This window comes from Thunnus maccoyii, chromosome 9, assembly GCF_910596095.1.
Source record: "Thunnus maccoyii chromosome 9, fThuMac1.1, whole genome shotgun sequence".
In the NCBI taxonomy this organism is placed as follows: Eukaryota; Metazoa; Chordata; class Actinopteri; order Scombriformes; family Scombridae; genus Thunnus; species Thunnus maccoyii.
The window spans coordinates 23,932,341-23,956,136 of NC_056541.1; the positions used below are offsets into that span (position 1 = coordinate 23,932,341).

General features: G+C 40.2%; 2 protein-coding genes across 4 annotated transcripts; one reads left to right on the forward strand and one right to left on the reverse strand.

Annotated features, from left to right (window-relative positions):
• Positions 1-3,453: 3,453 nt before the first annotated feature.
• prlhr2a (prolactin releasing hormone receptor 2a) lies at positions 3,454-8,023 on the forward strand. 2 transcript variants are annotated; one of them, XM_042422471.1, is made up of 3 exons: positions 3,454-3,642; positions 5,479-5,959; positions 6,926-8,023. In XM_042422471.1, the coding sequence occupies exons 2-3, from the start codon at positions 5,499-5,501 to the stop codon at positions 7,560-7,562; spliced, it is 1,098 nt and encodes a 365-aa protein (XP_042278405.1). In that variant the 5' UTR covers positions 3,454-3,642; positions 5,479-5,498; the 3' UTR covers positions 7,563-8,023. The 2 variants fall into 2 exon arrangements, with proteins under 2 accessions (XP_042278405.1, XP_042278404.1); XM_042422470.1 differs by lacking the exon at positions 3,454-3,642 and having other exon boundaries at positions 5,377-5,959.
• A 2,744-nt stretch (positions 8,024-10,767) lies between these two features.
• rab11fip1a (RAB11 family interacting protein 1 (class I) a) lies at positions 10,768-23,568 on the reverse strand. Of its 2 annotated transcripts, XM_042421976.1 has the most exons (6): positions 22,824-23,568; positions 17,515-17,954; positions 16,390-17,368; positions 13,329-15,059; positions 12,876-12,981; positions 10,768-12,397 (listed from the first exon to the last, which is right to left on the reverse strand). In XM_042421976.1, exons 1-6 carry the CDS (start codon positions 23,171-23,173, stop codon positions 12,194-12,196), a joined length of 3,810 nt encoding a protein of 1,269 aa, XP_042277910.1. In that variant the 5' UTR covers positions 23,174-23,568; the 3' UTR covers positions 10,768-12,193. The 2 variants fall into 2 exon arrangements, with proteins under 2 accessions (XP_042277910.1, XP_042277911.1); XM_042421977.1 differs by lacking the exon at positions 13,329-15,059.
• Between the last annotated feature and the right edge of the window lie 228 nt (positions 23,569-23,796).

The window sequence follows — 23,796 nt, forward strand, 5'->3', positions numbered from 1 at the left end:
GTTTTCTGTCCCTGCAATATTAACCTCTCCATTACCACACACATCTAAGCAGTGACATTGATGTTGAGCTGGACTATGACAGAGTAATTGCACGCCGGACAGCAGTCTAAATAATTGTTCATTGAACTTTGTCTTGTCTGAGCAGATTTTTTAAATCATCACAGCAAGATGCCAATCAAGGCAGTAAATTTAGGGAACATTGGGTACCACTGAGTGGACGCGAAGCAGCCTTTCATTACTGCAGGAGTAAATGATTTTCAGGTGTTCATCTGCTGGTCCAGACAGAGTGCACTTAGACCCAGTAGAGATGCGGTGATTAACAATGATCAGTGGTTAGCCATGACTCATATTGACTGAACTGAACAAAGGCTATTAGCTTCAAACAAAACGAACCTACAATATTATCCAAATGACAACTGTTGTCAAAATGATTCCCTGGCAGCATAATAATTTATTTCAAGTGGAACAAGAATAATGTGCTTCTCCGCAATAATAGTAATTCAAATAGTGCTTCACTTGTGCATGTCATTCTACAATATTAAAACCTAATGCTCTTGACAGGACATGCTGTCATGAAAAAACATATTCTGATTCGTTGATACATGATATTATGCTTCTTTAATGGAGTCATATTGAGCTTGAGCTGCCACCTCTGTAGTGAAATACTTAGAATATCTGTAACCTGGAAACCTACAGTTGCACTGTTTATCTTGTAGCTTTATTGTGAGTCAACAGGGGCACTGGTTGATATTGATGACTGTGAACTTGGTAACCGTAAAGCTTTTAGCAAGTTTGCTGAAATATTTGTGAAACTAGATATCACGCTATCAGTATTCTGTATTATGTCATACATTTTATATTCAGTTGTGACCTCTGAGATGATGGTGCTGTGAAGAGTTAAGGTAGAGTTTTTTAATTCATCCTGTGACCTATCATACTGTACTTACCATAAAAAAACATGTGTGTGTATAAAGTTTTACAGTGCAATATACAACTGCAGTCACCTTCATTTATGGACAAAACTACATGAAAGCAAGATCCAGGTTGTAAAACAAAGTTATTCAAGATGCATGTGATATAAGAACAAAGTGATTTTTTCATGAGTGACACCAGCAGTTTATACATACCATACAGTCCTGTAAAATGGAAAATATCAAAATGATATGACCATAGGAGCCATGTTAGACTTGGAGACTATACCACAAGATAGATTCCCACACATTTATCCCCCATCTATTGTCACCAGTCTGCAGGCTTTGAATGTTGAAGGCATTATTCGCTGTCAGTGTAAAGCTGTGCCTCATCACATCATCTCTCTTCTTTACTGCTCAAGGTTTGGAGTCATGTTGTCCTCACACTGTGTATTTGACCTTTGAGACGAGTGCACTCTAATGCCGTGAACACAGTCTTTGAGGAGCTCAGGCCATCATACTGCACTCGATTTTAGCCCAATGCTATAGTGCCGTTGTACCCAAGCAGCTGTTTAGTCAAGTGTCTATCACTTAACGGGAGAGTCCTTAAATTTCAGCTTGTGACTTTGATTCCACTGGCACAGTTTGTCTGTGTAACTTTGTTGCAGTTGTCTCAAAAACTTGCAGTTGGCGGCCTTGATTTACCTGTGTGGCTGCTTTTGCAACTGTGATTCATCAGTTCCTCATGCAAAGTACTCTTATGTCTACACACTAGTGCAAATATCATCAACATTCACAGAGTCTATGGGAGTAAATCTGCAGGAAGCTGAAATATTTTAAGGACTTTCATTGACAATGTTTGTCCAGAAGATATATCAAGTGGTTTCTATCAGACAGTAGCTTGCTACCTGCCCTTTGAATAAAGTTATGCAGCTGTTGGTAATCATGTACAAAGACCAAAATATACATATGCTCTGATGCTTGTAACCCTACTTAAATGAATGCATGAGTCCATACAGTTATCTGCTTGTTTAGCAATAGAGATATTGCACCTATAAAAAGATAACTGCACATGGCTTCTATTGTAAAGTATTTAGGGTGCATGTATGAATTTGAGAACATGCAATACAAAGCAGCATGAACAAAAATGCTTGTTCACATACTGTAAAAGGTCTATAAACTAATATTGTCAAAACAGCACAGGCAGAATTTTGTTGCCTTTTCAAGAGAGGACGATTTTGCAACATTGAGCTTGCCTTAAATATCAAGGAGTGTTTGAATAGTCTTTTCAACAAAAAGGATGTTCAGCTGCAAATTTCCCTTGCAGCTCATTATCTTTGTCTTCCCTTATTATGTTTTTTTTGTTCCAGAAGAAACCCAATTTTATCCTCACAATGTTACAACAAGAGGTTATTTCGGTTTACAAGGATAAAGAGATTTTCTTAAGAGTTTCCTTTGCTGGTTCTTTCCCAATTTGAAAAACAATTTTGAATAAATTGAAACTTATTTGACATGTTTTAGACAAGAAGTTCAGCATGAAATGTATTCAATAATCTCAAAAGGATAAGTTCTGGCTTACTTCTTTTTAAACAAATCCTGCTGACAGGTGACTGAGCTACAATTGGCTGCATGCTGGAAGGAGAGTGAAGGGACTTAACCTCTATTGATTACAACCAAGCTCTTGTAGCTTTAAATAAGCGCGCCTAAGCCTCAGACACACTGTGAACACAACCTCCACTGTGAACATCACATCAGGATCTCCTTACCGGGCCTGGACATCTAGGCGTCACACCAGGCTATCGATTTAGAATCAATCCACTAATGTCAGCATATGCCCACGATTGTTTTGTCTCTGGCTCGGCTTGTTTAGGAGAAACTGAGAGTCAGTTTGCACAAATGAAACACCATGCCTACGGAGCTCCATCTCTGATTGTCTTCCTCACAAAGGCTTCTCAACATTCTGACACCACATCACGTTACTCCCTTATCAGTCTGCCCCCCAGTCCCTTTTGCAAACATCTGTGACCAGTGAAGGATTACAGTTCAAACATGAGAACTATAGAGGCGAAACCTTGGCTGCATTAATCCAGCAGTGTGACCTTTTGGGCATGCATAAAAATGCACCTTAACCCATCGCTCATCACTGATTAGTCTCTCGTGTTAATGGATTTTCAATGGTTCACTGGTATTTCTCAATGTAAAAATCTAACCTTTATCAGCTGGTCAGATATTGTTCCAATTGTGCATTATTTTTACTATTACAGAAGTCCATATACAGAGGAATATTATAAGACCAAATAGGAGGTGCACATGAATGTAAATTCGTTGGTGTCACTGTTAGAGTATTGTACATGTTTTTCGTTGAGACTATGCAGGCTTAACTATTTTCAATGGAGAAACGTGCGTCAGACGCTCTGCCAGTCATCAGAGCTGTCAGTCAAGTTTAAAGGCAGATATAAAAGCGAGCCATCCCCGTCAGTCGGACTGCACCTGTTGATCGCCTGGCAACACACACTTAACAACGATTTTCACACAGGTGATTACAGCGCAAATCGATACTGACACATGCAATACCAGTGGTTCAGAGTGTGAATGCATGGCTTGTGTGCTGTTCAGAAACACCGCATGCGTTCATTTGTGTGAGAAACGCGCCTCTCTCCAGAGGCGCACAGAGGCTCAGCGCTGGATCTCCATCAGCTTCTCCTGTCCGTCTATCACTAACACTGATAAGGTAGGTGTGATACTTTTTCACCCCAGCTCGTGATACACAGTAAAGATGTGTTTATAAAATGGGGTTAAGTCCATATACAAGTCTGTATATGAGAGAAAAAGACACAGACAGTAGAATTTACGCAAATGCACCAATTGCATCCAATTTCAAACGGTTTATCCTAAGTGGTAGCTTACCTTTAAAGTGAATTGATCATGCTTTATGTAGAGGATTTATTTTCCATAATCTCCAGTTGTATCTCAAAGTATGGGATCGATACTTATCCGCATAGTTTCCTTCTCATTGCATCAGGTGATTACTTGGCTGCATCTCTTTTTCGTGTGAAATAATGGTTTAATTTAATAGTTTTGCTGAACTGTAAAAGTGTGTCTGATTTCACAAAATTGCTGCCACTATAAATATTTCTTTCAGTCATTATATTCACATATTGATGACGAGGATATCACAAAGAGTGTGTGAATCAAATAGGTACAGTTTCCTCTGTTCGACTAGCTATGTAAATTGTATCATAAAGTAATTCACTAGTGCATCTGATATTGTCACTCCTGATCAACCTGTAAAGATGGGCGTTGTAATTACTGGGAGTGCTTATTTTCAACGAGGAAACTCAAGCTTTAAATGATTTGAGGTTTTGATAAACATGTCAAAAACACCATAAACAACAGATTAATCCATTCTGCATAATCAATTCTTACTGGAAGCATAGGCTATAGGGTTACGTATTTAGCTTTGAGACATGATGTTACATTCCTGTGCCCCTTTTGTCAGCTGGTAACTTCAAGAATTTTGATAAACTGTCATTTGGACAATTGTGACAGTTTGGGACTTACTGTGTGAATTAGGAGATGGTCATTTTTTGTACATTTTGGCGGTCAATTAATAAGAGTCATATGTGATTTTCTGTCTCTATTTCACATTATTCACACATTCAAATAGATTTATAATACTTCATCCAGCATTTTAAGCAAATCTGTAAATTCTAAATGAAACAAGTCTGTGTGTCATGACTAAGTTGACTCATTATTCCCTCAATGCCTATGACTTACTGTATGTCAGTAGTGTCTCATGTTGTCATATAGTCATATTATGTCCTGTACTTTTCATCAGTTGTGCTAAATATAGTTTAATCAAATAGATGTGAACTGAAAGCCTCCTGTTCTGTGTATGAATAGTGGAGAGCTGCACATCTCAGTCACACAGCAGCTTTGCTTTAATGTTCAGTCTTTGTCTTGAAGTTCTAAAAATCCGATGAAATAACTGAAAGGCAAGGCTGAAATAATACTAATTCAAAACATAGCCAAAGCAAACTTTACTGTATTCTAATAAAAGGAGGCTGTTGTCCATACAGTGGTTTTTTCTTTTGAGCCTCAGGACTGAAATTGTCTTATCTGATTATAATTTCACAGAGGAACTTGCTCATTAAACTGCACAGCTTATCTGCACTTACACAGGATAACAATAAAAGGGGGAATTTTCCATTGATGTTAAATAACTGACACAAACCGAATGTAGAAAGGATTGTTTCATTTATCAGCCATGCTCAGAGATTAACACATTCTTGTCTACAAATGCCACACTATATATGCAGTATTTAGCATTTAAAGGTGCCGTGTGCAGGATTTAGCTGCATCTAGCGGTGAGGTTGCAGATTGCAGCAAACTGACAATTCTTATTGTCAGGTGATTATACACTAATTAAAACATACTTATGAAAATTATATTCCATTTCTGCCAAGTCCTTTCCACTAGATGCCACTAAATTCTACACACTGCACCTTTAACTCATGATCGAATACATGCACTGTGGTTTATAGTAGTCATGATTTCACCCCTCCAGGTTGACATCAGCCTTTTTGGATGGAGGGCACAGGCAGTGGCTGGGCCGCAGAGCTCACCCCACCGCGTGTGATGCCTGATGTAAACGGGAACGATACTGGTCAGGTCTTTGACGTGGCGCTGCAGAACGGCTCCTCCAAACGCAGCCCACAAATTGTGGGTGTGGAGCTGCTGCAGTCCTTCAAGCTGCTCATCATTCCCTGCTACACCCTGGTGGCTCTGGTGGGCGTCTTTGGCAACTACCTGCTCCTGTATGTCATTTGCCGCACCCGTAAGATGCACAACGTCACCAACTTTTTCATCGGAAATCTGGCCTTCTCTGACATGCTGATGTGCGCTACATGTGTCCCTTTCACACTGGCCTATGCATTCAACCCACATGGCTGGGTGTTTGGCCGATTCATGTGCTATCTGGTTTATCTCATCCAGCCAGTGACAGTGTACGTGTCAGTCTTCACTCTCACTGCCATCGGTGTGGACAGGTAAGTCATAATGACCCAGAGGACTGTGGACAGACTATAAATAAACCTTCTGAGGAGTTCTGCAGAACCTTATTTACATGCATCCTGCACAGACATATCCTGTAATGCACCATCAGATAAGCAAAAGGAAAAAAGGCTTTCAGCTTGAGGCATTTATTCAAACCAGTGACCTTGTTGCATACTCAAAGAAATAATAGTGTGGATAATTTGACACAAAATGAATGTCACTATCTCTCAAAGAAAATTACACAAAATTGCAGTGGCAGATACAAATCTGAGCACCTGGGTGTAGTGGATTTTTATGCCAGCTCTGAAAATAACAGTCACATACTCTAGAGTTTCTAGGACTGCCGTGACCAAATACAAGTATCATACAGTATAGTATTACAATGAACACATTTTTTACTCTGTGAATGTTCTAGTACAAAACCTGTACTGCAAGTATTCCTTGAGATGTTTAAGGATCATAGATTTAAAATGCTTTACTTTCTGTGCTCCATGACCTTTTAAGCTCTGTAATTGTAAAGAAAAGTAAAAGGCTTTAGTATTTCTTCAATGGGTCATGCTACTCATGCTACACTGCAGATATAAAGCCACTACATTCACTAGTATCCACAATTGATGACAATTTTGTTTTCTCCAAATGTAAACCTGTCTCTGAATGAAGGAAGAAAAGGATGGAGGATAATTTATCAAACCATAATACTTTTCTCAATTGCTCGGTGTTTCAAGGTTTTATGATTCTTACACCAACCTGTGTGCCGAATGGTCAAGTCCCGCTTTGTCTGTTGACCTTGGATACTGTGGCAGAGCTGAATTGGATTTGAGAATTGTGAAGCTCAGTACATAATGTTTTTGTGTGCTGTCACTTGCCAGTTGGAAAAATGTTCTTCTTTACCCAAGATAAATAGAACCCATTTCAATCCAAGTTAAAAACTGAGGCTCTTCTCTTTTTCTTCTGTACAGATACTATGCCACTGTGCATCCTCTGAAGAAGCGTATCTCAGTCTTGGCATGCACCTACCTCCTCTCTGGGATCTGGCTTCTGTCCTGCGGTCTGGTGGCTCCAGCTGTGGCTCACACCTACCATGTGGAGTTTAAGAACGAGGGCTTCACCATCTGCGAGGAGTTCTGGATGGGCCAAGAGAGGGAGCGGCTGGCCTACGCGTATAGCACTCTCTTCATCACCTACGTGCTGCCTCTTTCTGCTCTCTCCATCTCCTACCTGTGCATCTCTGTCAAACTGCGGAACTGTGTCGTACCTGGCCACCACACCCAGAGCCAGGCGGAGGCTCAGCGCATGCGCAAACGCAAGACCTTCCGTCTGGTGAGCCTGGTGGTGGCAGCCTTTGGAGTCTGCTGGATGCCCATCAGTGTGTTCAACGTCCTGCGTGATATTGACATTGACCTGATTGATAAGCGGTACTTCCTGCTCATTCAGCTACTCTGTCACCTGTGTGCAATGAGCTCCTCCTGCTGTAACCCTTTCCTCTATGCCTGGCTGCATGACCGCTTCCGTGCTGAGCTACGCAAAATGTTCACATGCCGCCGTCGCATTGGCATCTCGGCCAATAACTGCGCCACAGCCAGCGTGGTGCTGTGAAACTCCAGAGATTTAGACACAGTCCTTGCTTCTTTGGACTGTAATTTACAGTCAGTTATATATATGGGTAGGATGCCATTAGCCTGTGTGTTGAGACAAATTTCAACTTATGACACTCAAAGTATACCCACATGACTATCATACTCTGCTATGTCAAACACTTTGCCCTGCTCTATATAGGCTTCAGCCTGCACACAGTATGACAGTCGACTGTAATATATTTGTCCTGATGCAATCACATGGATTTGTCTGTTTTTGTAAATAATAACATTTAACTTATCTATTTTTTTTTAAATATATCTTTCATCTTTGGAAAATATGTTTAGTGTAATCTGTTTTGGTGTTTGGACCATGAAAAACATTTTTCTTTTTTCCAGATTGACATACAATTGAAATAAAGGATTAGGCTGGCAATATTTTTTATATTTTTATTGTCATATCCTATGAAAAAAACCCAAAAACAATAAAGCATTTGTCTGTCTCTTGATACTTTCTGACTTCTCCAGCCTTTCTTTGAAATATATACTTAATTTTGAAAAAAGGCTTAATATTATCCTTAAACAGCTGAGCACTGTAGTTTTGTGTTAAGCAGAAGTAAATAATGTAGTTGTTGGGGACTATATTCAGCTATGGATGGATATCAGTGGCAGCTGGTGACTCAAAAGGAAAACCAACATGGAATCTTACAACAAACCGCATCAAACTATATCATTGTCCCCAACCTGATGAAATCAGAGGGGTGGAGGGCAATTTTATATGCCAATAAAACAATTTGCTTTCAAAAACAAAAACCCCTGAGTGGTGAAAAGGCTGCTTCTTTAAATAAATTTAGCATATACATATTGTTTCTAAACAAAGAAGTGCTCATTTTAGCTGTGGAGTGGTTCTGAATGTGTCATTTTACCAACAAAGTTAAATTCAAATTTATAGTTTGTGCTACTGTGACAACAGATTTATGTTCTCATCAAAAATAGACAACATATCACATGATTTCCTGTGCATTTTCTTAGTATACAGAAATATATAAAGTACCACAAAGCTTATAATCTAATACAAGTACAGATCAGTGCTGAGTACTAGAAAGACTGAACACTAAAAACATTCATAGATCTAAAAGTGTAGATTCACATCATTAAGTATTAATGCATGTATCAAATACATGACTTACACACTCTTATCTATATGCACGACATACAAAATATAGTCTACAAAGTTGTCTTGTTAACACTTGTTATTCTAGTTACTTTAAACTTATTACTCAATATACGGCTCAGCTTAAAAACAAACTGAGGAAATTGTCACAAGCAAGCAGCCAGACCTCCTGCACACTCGTTCACTAATCACACAACATCAACAGGTGACTGAACAACCACTCAATTAAAAACAGGATCAATTCCAAATGAATGAGTGAGTCCAGACAGCTCACTGTAACTTCAACAAGAAAACTACCCACAACACATTATATGATCTCTGCCGCATTCTTGTTAAGGAGATAAATTCACACAACAGCCACAGAGACATTTAACTATCAGAGATGAAATTAGCGACCAAAGAGACAGAGAGAGAGAGAAGCTGTATCTGACTCACATTATCTGATGTCTTCTTCTTTCTATCATTGAGTTGAAGTATCCACGACATAACGTCCATTTGTGGCTGTTGGTCATCTTGATTGTTAGCTAACAGAACTTTGTGGCTGCTGGTTAACCAGTCTGATATCATTAGCAACAATGATAAACAAGCTAACTCTCCTGGTTGTTTCTCCGGTTGTTTCTCTCTCCAGCCTCCTCGGTGGCGTTCTGCCGCTGCTGCACTGCTCAGTCCAGATCCTGCTACAACAAGCCAACTGTTGTTGGCTAACGCAAGCAGCTATCTACTGCTCATTATCTCATGCTGCTGCTCTGCCTTACAGTGTAGAGAATTGAAGATGAAATCTGGAAACTATGATTGGACCAACGCGATGTCAATATTGTATTCTGGTTGTTGATTGGTTAGGGACGACATCCTCCCTTGGAGCGTCATTTTATGTTTCTTGGCCAATCATAGATTAGCATGAAAAAAAATGAAGTACATTAAATTGATGTAAGAGATCCCGCCCTGCGGAGGACAGCAGGCACCCGTCCTCCTCTGTCCCCCACTCTCCCCCACTCTCCCCGAAAGCAATTTAAAAATCTGTGATGTCATCACAATGTAAAGTCTATGGGCCAAGCGGGAACTCGTGGGCGGGGCCAGCAGGTGAAACACTACTGCGCATATTCAGTGGGCTGCACAACGCGGAAGCAAACCCGGAAGCTAGAAACTTTTTTGGCGTATGTGCCAGGCGAGCAATTCCTATAGTACTGAATGGGCGCCATTTTTAGTCCAGTATCTAGCTCTTATTATACATCCATGACTGCTCCCCACCACCACTTCACACACTGCTCTTTCTCCTCCTGCCCTGCAGGTGTTGCTGTTGAAGCATTTTAACCAGAATTTCAATCATGGATTTTTTCCAAAGAAGAGAGAAAAAATATTTTATAAATAATTATCTTTTTTTATATTTTGATCTCCCTCTTGCCTCTCAAAAAATAGAGGAGCAACCTCCTCTGCCTCTATGTACCAGCCTCCACTGAAGAATATACATTTAGTGCTCTAGTAGCATTTACAGTGTAGCTAAAGTACATACAGCATGTGGGATCAACTCCAAATTAACTATGGTGCCTGTGTTAGTAGGATTAATTCATTGTTTGCTTTGGGCTTTTCTTGGTATTTATTAAAATAAGAAAAATATAGAATATCACCAGATGTTACTTTAACAGCCTCAATTACTTGTTATTCATTGTTTTAATCATGAGAGAGAAGAAGAATGGCTACCTTAGTGATGACAAAATTAATAAACATGTTCAACTGCACTGTCACTTGGTGTGGAAGGCAGCTATTGTGTACAATAAAACATGCTGTTTCCATGGTTACACTTTTTTAATCCTTGTTGGTCTTAAGAATATAACTATCATGTGAGGGTCACTCATTTTTTTCCATTTACCTTACATAAAATGACCTGCTGTCAGTGGGAATAAAGCATAATAAAGACCACAGCTTTAGATAAATTAGATCTATAGTTGTAGACATGCAAAATGTCATGAGAAAAGATGTAAACAATGTCGATTAATATTACATTTATATGTTTTATTCCATTCAAAAATGTATATAAACAGTAAATACAATCTGGTGCAACAATTAGTGTCTTTATTTCAAATAAAACCATATTTTTCTCAGCATTATTCCTTTCAGAAGTTTTACACTGTAGAATTGTTTTTCATGTCCTACAAACACTTAATGCATCCGACTGTACATTCTGCACATTCTTTGAGCGCTCACCCAGAACAACTATTCATCCAGCAAATCAAGACATAAAAGCCATGAAAAAGGTTTTTGAAGGCACAGGTCTATACATTCTCAAGATTAATATTGCTATAATTTCTACGGTAACATCAAATAATGTTATCATATAAAAGGCAGAGATGCAAGGTTCATTCATTAGTGTAGTTCAATTACAAAGACAAGGCCAGCTGTGTACGACAGAGACTGCTACTACTGTTCCTCTGATGATTAAGTTTTGATTATCATTTTTTATAAATAAAACACAAAAATCACAGTGATCAAAATCTTGCATTATTATTAGAATAGTTTGATTCTGTATTACTTGCATAATAGTTCAACCAACTTTGTGCACAGGCTAAATAACAACCAAATGAATGAATTAACTCCCATAACGACTATGTGATTAAAACTATGTACAGTAAATAGTAGCTGCTTGCTGTCATTCGTTGCTGGTTTTCTAAATAATACCTCTTTAAAGCAAAAGTAGGCACAATATCTTTTGAGGACTGGAAGACAAGCTGACATTCAACTGTGGTGAGTAAAAAAAAAGGGAGGAATGTTGTTAACTGACTGATGAAAAAAAAAATACATGCTTGCCAAAAAATAAAAAATAAGACTTCAGTGGTGGAGGGAGAAGTCAATGTGTGCTTGTTATGTAAATAATCTTTCCTCAGTTGATGTGGTATCGAGGTCATAATTTATAGTTATGACCTGTAGTGATGGAGTGCAAATGACTAACAATTTATTGCAAATATACAAACTACCTTTTGAGAGAATTATTACATTCTTACCTCAGGATGGTGCCTGAATTTGGAATGATTGTATAACGGCATGTTTGTGATCATTCTTTACACATAAATAAATTACACAAATCCCAGTGTAGAGTAAAAAAGGCCAGTTTGTCTTTGCATAATTGATATATTAAATAAAGAGCAACCTAACTTTCATTAAGTATGATATATAAATCAAGATGTTGAACATATTATCATGTAACGAGTTTTTTTTAAAGCAAATGCGAGTACCTTAGTGTCAAAACAAATACATTCATTTGCATTTATAAAGATATTTACTTGCTTGTTATTGAGGATTCACCACACACCATCACAACTTCAGAAACACTTTCCAGCATTCCAAAACAAATTTTACTCTAACTCCACATTGAAACTAAAAAAAGTGCATATGCTCTTAGCCTTACACAGTGACAACAGTACAAACATACACACAAAAACATAACTGGGTCCTTAAGCAGGACTCTTCCTCCAGCACTCTTAACCTTACACTGGCTTGGCAGCGTTAAGGGCTTGCAGGATACTGGGCTGCTCATCAATGACGCGGACCAGCAGGTTGTCTATGTACTCTTCGAGCTCAACGATCTTAGCGTCCTTCCTGGACAGATCAGTTTGCTGCTTTACCACCAGTGTGATCAACTCTTCCTGTGTCAGCTGAGTGTAAGGTCCACTTTTCGCCGAGTCTGCCACCTGAAGAGAAGTGAACAAAGTATATACACTCTAATTAAAACACTACATACCGAAGTTGTCAAAACCATCTCCATGACAACTAAGCATACTCCATCTGCTTAGGACCATGAGATGTGGCTGAAAGCTTCATAAAATGAAAAAATACGTCAAACAGCTGTGTTCAATGTCAAGAAAGAACCTTCAAGCTCAAAGTTTAACAACGTTTTCTGAATTCACTGGCACAAGAATACGGATGTAAAAAATGATTCACTTTGGAGCTGCCAGTTATAATTGAATTTCTTTTTATCATGAACCCCACGTTTCAATTCTTAGAAAAAGGAGAACTTGTAGATTCCTTTGAACTGTATTTGTTAAAGGGTGAAGAGTGACATTATTAAATGTCTCCTCCTGCAGGAAAATCCAAATAAATTACTGTGAGGGGAAATGTCAAATCTATTAAGGTGTTGTGGTCCAAGAATGTAATTTATGTCAACATTACCTTAATCTTCGCTGGTGTGCTATCGTGGGCCTTTATCTCCTTCACAGCAGGGGTGCTGATTGGATGCTGGGTTTCAGCTGCGCTCATGGGCTTCACCGGATGAGGCCTGTAAAGAAATTCCACACATTATTATAAAGTCCTCAAAGAGATAATAAGGTTACAGCAAGTAAGAACAACAACAACAACAACAACAGGGAAAGAAACTTCAAAGAAAATAATTTAAAAAATACTATAAAACCAGAGAAAAAGGTTCAACTACTTTTTCCAAATCATTCCACTGTGATCCAAATTGGCAAAAGTTACCAAGAAATAGCAAGCTTTCAAAATGACACCCAAGGTAAATCCCAACACCTTATTTGCTTCCCCATACAACATCAGCAGCCATATTCCACAATCAAATCTAGATAAACAGTCCACAAATGCATACTTTGTAAGTAGCCTGTTCAATCTCACCTGCGTGGAGTTAAGGCTAGCCCACCTCCATTGCTATTCTGAGCACTGACAGGCTGAACCTCAGAGGGCGAGACCCATGCTCGCAAAAGAGTCTTTCCCCCAGACAAAACTCCTGCCTGTGATACTGGTTCCTCCATAACTACCTGAAGGGGCTCTGAAGAAGTAAAGGCAGAGGGTGCAGTAAAAGGCTCAGCTCCGAATGGATCCTCTCTGCCATAAAAGTTGCTTTGTGTTTTCACATCACCTTGATGCTTTGGTGTGACAAACTCATTTGCAACATCTCTTGCGGGGAGGCCTTGATCAGCTGTTTCTTCTTGATATGCAGGTTCTTGTCGAGATTTGGAAGCTCTCTCTGAGTGGGTTATTGAAGGAAGAATCTGTTTTCGCTTCTGTGAATTTTTTCTTTGGAAAGCAGGACTGAGTTGCTTTGAATCATCATCTTTTTTCATGTATTCGTTTTGTTTGTTTGAACTGCTGCCATTCAAACTTGAGAAGGGATCTGTTGGTTTCTCTTGATTAAAGATGTTATCAAGATCACCTGTTGTCAATCCGCGATCTTCTGGTTTCTGCTCTTTCCGTACCCTGCCGGTAAAAAGGTCATCTGCTTCTTGGTTCTGGCTCACTTGTGCCCACGGGTCTTTGGAAAGAAGCTCAGTGTTGGGGAATGGGTCAAACTCAGTAAAGTTCTCCTTTGCCTTTCCACCATTTTTGTACGTGTTGCTCATTTTTGTGACAGCAGATTCTCCTTGCTCTACTGGCTCTTTGCCACTAACCCTTTGCCTGGGTTTGGCTGTGGGAGCTTCTTTGTTCATGGCGACTGGCACTTTTATTTGGTCATCTGTTGGTGCTGTATCCCAATCCATTTGGCTGGTTGGTCTGGGTGCATGTGTTGCTGCAGGGGGTGGTTGCAACGCCTTCTTTGCTCCATTCCTGGAAATCTCTGAGAGATTTCCTCTGCTTAATGTGTCAGTATTTACATGTCCTGGGGCTGCAGAGGGATTGGGGCTCATGAGAGACTTCTGAGCATGTGCCATGTTTTGGCTTTGTCTTTGACTGGAGTCTGATACTGATCTAGGTTGTGGAGAAACCACTGGTTTAGGGGGAGCTGGGGCCGCTACTTTTTTTGACGACACAGGTTTGGCTTCCCAAGGTTGTGTTTGATGATGCCTCTCTTGTGGAAGTGAAGACTGAAGACTGGGTTCATGCTCCTCTGGGCCATCCACACTCATCTCTGGACCCAGAAATTCAGGTGGAGTGTCCCGATGTCTCTGATTGATATCAGCAATTATATGGTCCCATCGCGTTTGCCCCTGTACTCCATGTCTCTTCTGGGGGAAGAGGGTTTCATAATCAGGGAGGGGTAGAGAGACTTTTTTGCCCTGCTGCGACACATCTGCCTCAACGTATCCAGGGTTACTGATCTCTCTGACAGGTATGTAGTTTCCTCCTGTCTGGGTCTCATGTACAGGAGGTGGGAGGGGGGCTCTTCTCTTCTTATCAGCCATGGTGGTTGAAGATCCCACAGATGACAGATTCTCTATGCTGTCACGAGGAGAACCAGATGGACTTTGACTAATATTTGGTGGAGCCAGAGACGAGTGAAGGTTGGAGAAAGTATCAGGGGATTCAGATGGGACACTAGAGAGGGTGGATTCAGGGGTGGCTGGGGAGGGACACTGCTGACTGGGGGTTAGTGAGTCAGTGGGTTCAGACGTCAGAGATTGAGCCAATCTGCCAAGGAGTGAAAACAAAGGCCTACAGGTCAGTGAGACCATCAATTTACCCAAACTGACTTCCACCAATGTACAACCCGCCACCAATTTAACTAACATCTCTCAGATCAACAAATTTGTCAAAAAATTCACAACTCAAACCTCACATAATGCAGCTCTGAGACTGTTCAAAATTTACCAAACTTAACCACTTTGCTAAATCTTAAAATACTGAGAATAATGTGTGACCTGTGACAACAAATTCATTGTATCACAGTGATGCACGAGAGAAGGCTGACATTGTTCATAAATGGTCCACCATTTGATGTCATTGTGCAACCTAAAAGCACAACCTCTGATCACATGTCTCGCTGTTAATGTTTCTATTTTAAGTAGAGACTTGTTTACATTGTGAAATGTACTTTCCAAGATAAAAAAAAAAGACAGTGTGACATTTCTGCTTTAATTCAATTTCTTAGATTATAGTAGGTTGCCAACCTGGCATCTAATTTTAACAAAATATCCCAAATGAATAACAACAACTTAAGCTACCTGGGCTACCATCTAGCAAACACACTTGAAAGAAAAGACTAGTGTAGCATTAATACCAAGCAAAACCACCTTACCATGATGATCCAAATATAAAAAAAAGAAATACAAAAAAAACCAACTCTAAAAAATCAAAAAGAGAACCCAAGCACCAAAGACGTCCACATAGGAAGTCACACTGTGTCTAACTCACTCCTTATGAGCTCTGTTCAGTCCACAACCTGTTCCACAACGTCCTCACACACGTAAGACACACCCAGATTCTCATCAGTACGGAGACCAAGCTGGTCAAACAGGTCCGTCAAGTGTCAGATGCAATTCCAAGTTTTAGTAATTCAAGACAGTCACAAGGTTTGGTCAAAGTGAACAGTAACAGGACAGAAAGCTGTGAAACTGTGGAGTTTCACTGTTGACAGAGATGGTGTAGGGTGAAACTCATTAATCATCTTGATGCTCCTTAACAGTCGCGTACATTTCTAAGTCTGCCTTTTACTGCTGCCTGGACATCAAAGTTGAGGAAAAACAAAACATCTTTTCGCTGTGAAATTTGTGTTTTGCCTTTTTTGGTGACTTAGTAAGCACACACACTGAAATGCGACAGTATGTGCAAGTCCACTTGCAGGCCTATTGAAAGTAGTATTCAAATTCCAGTAAAGCAAGTCAAAGAATAGTGTGCCTACAAGCAACCGACAGCATTGCCCTGTGTCACAACACTGAAATAACACTAACATTATTACATAACATTAATGCACAGTCATTTTTGAGATTATATAACACAACCAAATAAGAAGAAGGCCTACCTGGGTTTGACTGCAGACACCTTTGCAGTACGGTTGAGGAAGACCATGGCAGAGGGGGTTTGTGGGTTGCGGTTAGATTTCAGATGATCAGCTGGGGTTTCGTTACTGCTAACTGTAATATCTGAGCTGGGGGGAGCTTCCTCAAACGGGTTGGTGGAGTGGTGGGAGATTGGTTGATCGGGATCTTTTAACTCAATGCGAGGGGCTGCTGTGGGTAGCTCCTCTTTGGTATTTTCCTGTACCTCCTCCTTTTTCTCCTCCTTCTTTCGGATCATTCCAAACAGAGACGTCAGCCTGTCGCTCATGGAGGCCTCCTCCTGTCGTTTCTGCTCCTCCAGTCTGTGACGCTCCTCCTCAAGCCGCTGATTCTCAGTTGCTTCCAGCATCCGGCGTTCTTCCTCTTGTTTCTTCCTGTCTTCCTCCTCCTCCCTCTGTTTCTTCCTTCTTGCTTCATCCTCAAGGAAGCGTCTCTTCCTCTCCTGCTCCTCTTTGTACATGCGTTCCTTTTCCTCCTGCAGTCTCTTGGCCTCTGCCCTGTATTTCTCCTCTTCTTCCAGTCTCTTGGCCTCTGCCCTGTATTTCTCTTCTTCTTCCAGCCTCTTGGCCTCTGCTATGCGCCTTTCTTCTGCCTGCCTTCTCTCCTCCTCCTCTTGATGGCGCTGTTGCTCCAGTATAGCCCTGTCTGAAGACTCATGGCTGTGGGAAGGCACAGGTACGTTTTTGAAAGAATCTGCAGACATATCTGAGGAATGTTTCCGGACATCCTCCACAGATCCTTGGCCTGAGCTGTTCAGACTGAGGGTGGATCCACTCTTGGGCTCTGTGTCCTCTGCATACACATGGCTGCCGTTGATGCACAGGCTGTTCAGGTCACTGTTGCTCTGCTTGGAGCGGCCCAGTAGGGAGAAAGGACCCTGAGACACCTTGCTGTCAGAGCTGCCTGTCCGCTTGTGGCCCAGGAATTTGAATTTCTTCTTAACTGTGGGAGGAGAGACAGTGAAATATAATGTCATTGTTGACAAGCAAAACACCACTATTTAACTTTCACCGTGGAGCATGAGAAAGACAGAACTGTCGACATACAAACAAACAGCTTCAACGCAGAGTATAGAAAGGTTAGGTTACCTTCAGGGGAGTCTACATTGAGACCAGATGAGCGGCTGCCACTGAGAGATGAGTTCCTCTCAGGAAGAGTCCCCAGTGTAGACATGGACTGTGACATATTCTTCTGCAAGTTTGATTTGGGAGCAAAAAGGGTTTTGAATTTAGATTTCTTTTTTTTCTCTCCTGGAGTCTGATTAAGTGAGACTGAATCGGCCTCTCCATCGCTGTCTGTCAGGACCTGGCTCACAGACGGGACAATAGCTGAGGCAGAGTCGGAGAAGCCATCCTTTTTCTTCCCACGGACTTTGTCCTTTATCTTGGAGATGCGGGAGCGTGGTTTGTCCTGCATAGAAAGGTCAAACATGCTAGCTGACATGTTGTTTCGCATAAATTGAATATCTATTAGCACTTCTCCTCTGGCCTTGTCCTCCTTTCCAGTCTTGTCCACCAGCTTGAACCATCTGCAGATGACAGAAAGAATAAATCAGACTTTTAAGATGGAATTTCCTTATAATCAATGACAGGCATTTTTGAATTTCAACTTGGATATCTTATTAATCTTAGTACATTGCAATAACCCTCCATCTTATCAGGAAGTTTGTCCTATAGTAACTATTAAACCCTTAAGACTTATTTTTCTTGATGCAAGATGAAAAAAGGGCAACATGAGGGCCTGTACATCCACTTGTCCTTGGTGTACTTTTCACTGTTTCAGCAAACAAGACAGAATAAGACAAATGGCTGACTTTGTATCAAGAAAAAATGTATGAAACAAGTACCAAAAACAGGTGAAATTATTTATTAAAGTGGAAATGGAAGATTGGAAAATAACTTGTCTCTGTGTAAAATGACATTTTGAGGCTTAGTGCTGAAACTACTTTTCAGCTAACTGATTAGCTGAAGGACAAAAATTCCCCAAGATTGACCACAATTCTGATAATTGATTAAGTTTTAAGTAATTATGCAAGTTGTATATAAAAAACGCAGCACAATTAAATCCCCTACAAATAATTGATTGATTCTAGTTCTGACTTTGTCTGCTGCGTCTCATTAGACCTGAGACCATTAGAGACTGATAGGTGTCATTAACTGGCATACAGCTTGTTACATTTCCTGCTGGGAATACCATGCCAACAACAGATAAAGCATGACAATTACAGCTTTGTCCCCCCCCCCCCCTCATGTCCTCTCTGTTGAACAGGATCAGCACTTATTGTCTACAAAGGAAAGGTAGGAGTGTTCTGGACAGCCCTTTCTAAAACCATACCAAAACAAGCAATTAGAACCATTACATATGGATGCTTTCTCCTTGTATAATTAAAGACTTGCTATTATTAGACGCACTACTACTTTAGCAGAAGTGCCCATTATGGTAAGCTTTTCCCCTTTTGAACTCTATTGTTCCACAGCAGAGCCCTCCAACTGCTTCACCAAAAGTTAAGGTCACAGTGTTAATTTCTCTTTGATCATTTTGTAGAGTAACATGTACAGTTCAATACAGTTCAATCTAACATTATAACAGATAAAGTGAGGTATATGGATTATATCTGTCACTGAATTTAAAAACACAACATTAAGCAGACAATTATCTGCAGTTCACATGGAGTTTACTGCTCCAGTATTTACTTTAGTGTCATGAGGCAGGCATCCAGACAGGCTTCTGGGGATAACAGTCAGGAAACAAGCATGGGAGTGAACCAACATTCCTCAAAGATGTTCAAAGCATGCAGGGAGGCTTGAAACGTGATGTAATTAAAGTTACACTGTGCCTAATTCAAACATTCCTCATGTCCAGCCCTAAACGGAGCATGCCAAGTCAAACAATCGCTAACTAACCACAAGGACGGACAGATCTCACTTTATCAAGCTTATCAAGGAATTGCCTGCTGTTCCTTCAGGGTGTCTTGTCTACGTCAACTGCAGCAGGGCATGTGTTTCAGTTGACTGTAATGACAATGCATTATTACAATTATGAACAGGCTTACAGGGTGTTCATGTTCTGTATTGTTTGCATGAATTACTGAGCCGTGCCCCTGATGCATGCTCTCACCAGTCCTGCTGGACAAGTTCCCTCTGTTAACTGTCAAGGGCACTTCTCTTCCATGTCTAATGATTAACAAGAGGGCTAATGTTTATCCTATGAGTGGACGCTAGAGCGGATCCAGCCTTTAAAATAGTAAAATCTAGATACATTGCTCCAAATTGTTGTTTTAATACTTTCTGATATTTAACAGCACTGCAAGGCTTTTCTAATTTTAAAAATAAATATACCAGACACAGTCAGCAGGTTTGATTCTTGTGTTAGGTAAACATAAATGTCAGAATCTGAAATATTAAATATTAAAATATTCATCTGCTCTTTGTTTACAAAATAAATATTGTGGCCCAGGTGTCTGACTGGAGCTGACTCTAGAGAACCAGCTCTGCAACAACTGGAACTGGTCTGATATCATTGCGGCTCCAAGATATTTGGAGTTGACAAGATTAGCTGACAAATTTTGAAGTTTTTTGAAGTGATTTTTGAAACATTAGCAAACACTGAACAAACATTTATTAGTTCAAGCTTGTGAAGTCTGAGGATTTGCTGCTTTTCTTTGTCATACGTGATGGTAAACTGAATATCTTGGATACATGGGTCAGACAGAACAAGCAATTTGAAGATTTCGACTGTGAAAATGTTTTAATTTTCCAGATATTTTAGGGACCAAACAATTAACCTAGTAATCAAGTAAATAAGCAGCAGATTAAATGATGATGACAAATCCAAATTTTAAATCGCTCTGTACTGAATAATATACTGAACATTAAACTCCCAACCTCTGATAAATTTAAAAAAAAGTGGCCCTACATCCTCATTTCATCTGGGAAACACTGTATTGTATTAGGAGCAACAGCAGAGCTTCCTTTCAGCAGGGGAACAAAGTACTCAATGTCACACCCTGTACAGTATCAGCACAACGGGAGAGCAGGATAGAAACCTAACACCACACGCTTCAAGGCGAACACAGCAACATCTAATACCCATCCTGCATACTGTGTCTTAAAGAAGACAGATGGAGTAGATAAAACAAGGAGAGTGAAGGACTTCAGACTTGGAAATGAGAACGCAAGGACTGAACTTTGCCACTAAGTGTCCTGAGTAAACACAAGATAACATTTCAGATATGAATGTACAATAACCAAGTGAATGAGGTCATCTCGGCACTGAATCAAGCCTGCCCTTGCTTGAGCGATAACTGCCAACTCACTCAGGCTCTTAAAATTAAAGGGGAGAGAGAGAGTTGACAGTACAGTTGACAGAGTCTATATTAAACCATCATTTATTTTTAAATTTCTCTTACATCACGGGGTGTGTGTGTCATCATTCAACACTAATGCAAAGTTTTATTTTGACTCTTGTTACACCCACGTTCCACCCATGCTACGTCAAACCACAGATGTCATCTGACTCGTGTAACGCATCTGGGTGTGATCAGAGTAGACGTTTAGTATAGGAGTAAATAGCCCTGAGGAATGTGCAGGATCAACAGCAGCAATGTCAGAAAATGACCTGCACATAAGCTTCCGTCATCATAGCTGGCAGTGATGGAGTTCACTTCACACCAACTTATAAAGTAGAAGTCTCCATGATTGGTCCGACAGAGATAGAAGACAGAAGGAAAGGACTGAGATAAAGATAATCTTGGACTGTTTTCTCACCAGCTCCATAGTTTCTGTTTTTCCTCTCAGACACTTGTAAGAGGAGGGAGGGAGTTTTAAGGTTTATAGATTGTTTCTTTATTTTGTGACCAATTTAAAGTGCATTGTATTTGACCTATATTAACAAAAAGTGTCATGAAAAGACTGCATTATTCATTTGTGTTTCTAATTGTCTCTGAAACTAGACTTGACCCCATTAGTTGGACAATGCAAAAGGCTACCATACTTCTCCAAAAGGCCAATTTGGTTTCAAAGTTCATGCATACTGTACAACATAAAGGTACGCTTTGAATTGTGTGACGTGTGTCCCTCAGTTATTTTCATCAGTCTTCCATCTGTCTTACTACAAAAATATATAGAGATTTTATTTGTCTTTCTAGTGAATGCTAAAACTTCATGTTGTTTTTACTGATTCCAAATCTCAAAGATAAAATGGCGATGTTAGGTTAAACTACATGACGATTAACACAATTTAACCACTGCATGAGTTACAGGAATGGATCAAATGGTTCATATTTTGAGAAATATCCAAATCACCATTGGATTACTGTGTTAATAAAAACAATGTTTATTGACACAGGAACATGTTCAAACATGTAAGATAGGGCACCTCTGATACTGTGTTACATAAGAGGTAAGGTGCAGTTAAAAGAACAAACAGGTAGAACAAGCCAAAGTCATTAGCTGCTTGCAAAACAAAACAAAGACACTACAGTGTATAGGATATACTTTATATAATGAATCCTCAATCTTAATGTTGTGTAATGTTCATATGACTATTATTGTGTACGTTCCAAATATTTGGACAAATTTCACCTGCTTTGTCAACATTGTTCTTGAAGCCTTCATGTCAAACCCTTTGAATTTGAATTTGATTAAATGATTCAAACCTGTTTCAAGTATTTGGGTGACCCAGTCAAGATAACATTTGGATCACTTTGACGGTAATTGCTCCTTTTAAGTCTGTTTGGATACAACCACTCTTAAAAGGCTGTTAGTGTTGGCTCAAAATAATTTAGGGAAACTAATATAAGCATAAGCCAGGGGGGAGTGTTTGATTACACACATATTTATTTGCAGATTTCAGTCATTCATACATATTGATGGATAGGACTGACCAAAATCTCATATCCTGATAACGACACATATCACGATATAGCATATTTTCTGTAAATTCAATGAATAAATAGTTTCTGGTACAATAACAGCTTTGCAAGTAAGAAGCCAAGAAGAGTAATTTATTAATATAATCCGTGCAAAAGATGGACAGTGTGATTTGCCACACAACCAAATAAACAATAGAGCGTAATATGAAACGATAAACGCTTTTCTATCATCACATGATATATATCGTCATATAGCACAGCCCTGTTGAAGGATGAGAGTGATGTACTGTCAGTCAATTTAGATTAAGGTATAAGTTGAGCTTAATGAAGAAAACTTCATACTTATTTTGTATGAACTGGTGGATATCTTTGTGTAACCCCTTTTGATACTATCAGTGACATCCCACCCAGATGAAGCTCCACTTCACACCAAAATGAATGTTCAGCTTTATTTGGGACGGTGTATCTAACAGGCTTTCAATGCTATTAATTATAAAACAGTGAAGGCCCACAGCAGCCACTTACTCTGTCTTTTTGCGAGACTTGTTGTCGTGCTGATCCAGTAGGTTTATCACAGCTTGCCCCAAGAATTTGTCGAGTCCCACCTGGGAACGATGCATCACTATGACATAAAGGGTGCAGCGTTCAGCGTTGCCCGGGTGGAAGAGCGGTAGGTCAAACGAAGCCTCCTCTTTCCACACTGGAGCGACACATTTCTCCGCCACAGAGGTAGAAAACTTATCTTTGGCCACCTGGATGATGGCATAGGCGTCGTTGGTGCCATTCTTACCCTTGACGCGCAGGCTCCGAGCCTGATGCACCGTTACCTGTACGCTGGTGGGGAACCACTGCTGGCTCTGGTCGGCCAGAGACATCGCGACAAGTCCGGTTAAGCTTCACCAAAAGTTACTCCGAACTGTCTTGTGACTGTAGACGTACAAAGTCTGGGGGTCGGTTAACCTTTTCGTGGTCTGTTTTTTCACCTTCGGCGTCCGCTGCGGTTATAGGTTTTGGTTGCCTAGCTTGACTTCAAGTTCAGGAAGCTCGGGTTGATGGCGTAATACTTCTCCCTCCTCTTCGTAACGCTATATCTAAACCTCTGACAGCACTTGTGTGGAGTGAACACTTGGTTAGCCAATTTAACGCTAGTATTAGCCTGTGTAGTGCTATCAAGACATCCCTGCGGTGCGACTAATTCCTTTAAGAGGCTTCCATGAAAACAGTTCCCTTCCTTTGCCTCCGATAAGTTTAACAGTCCACTTCCCCGATGTTTACGGGTTCCCACCCATATTCTACATACTGCCGTCTGATTGGCTAATATATCTGTCAGTATCTGAACTCAGTCAGTGATTGGACAGTGGAGGAGGCGGGCGTTGAGACATCGCGGACCGTTAATCAGCAATATCAACCACTGATCAGGAGTCAGTTTTTCTTCACAAAATCCACAGAGACGTTCAATAGGAGACAAATGAACACTGAACTCAGTCCAGTGACGCTC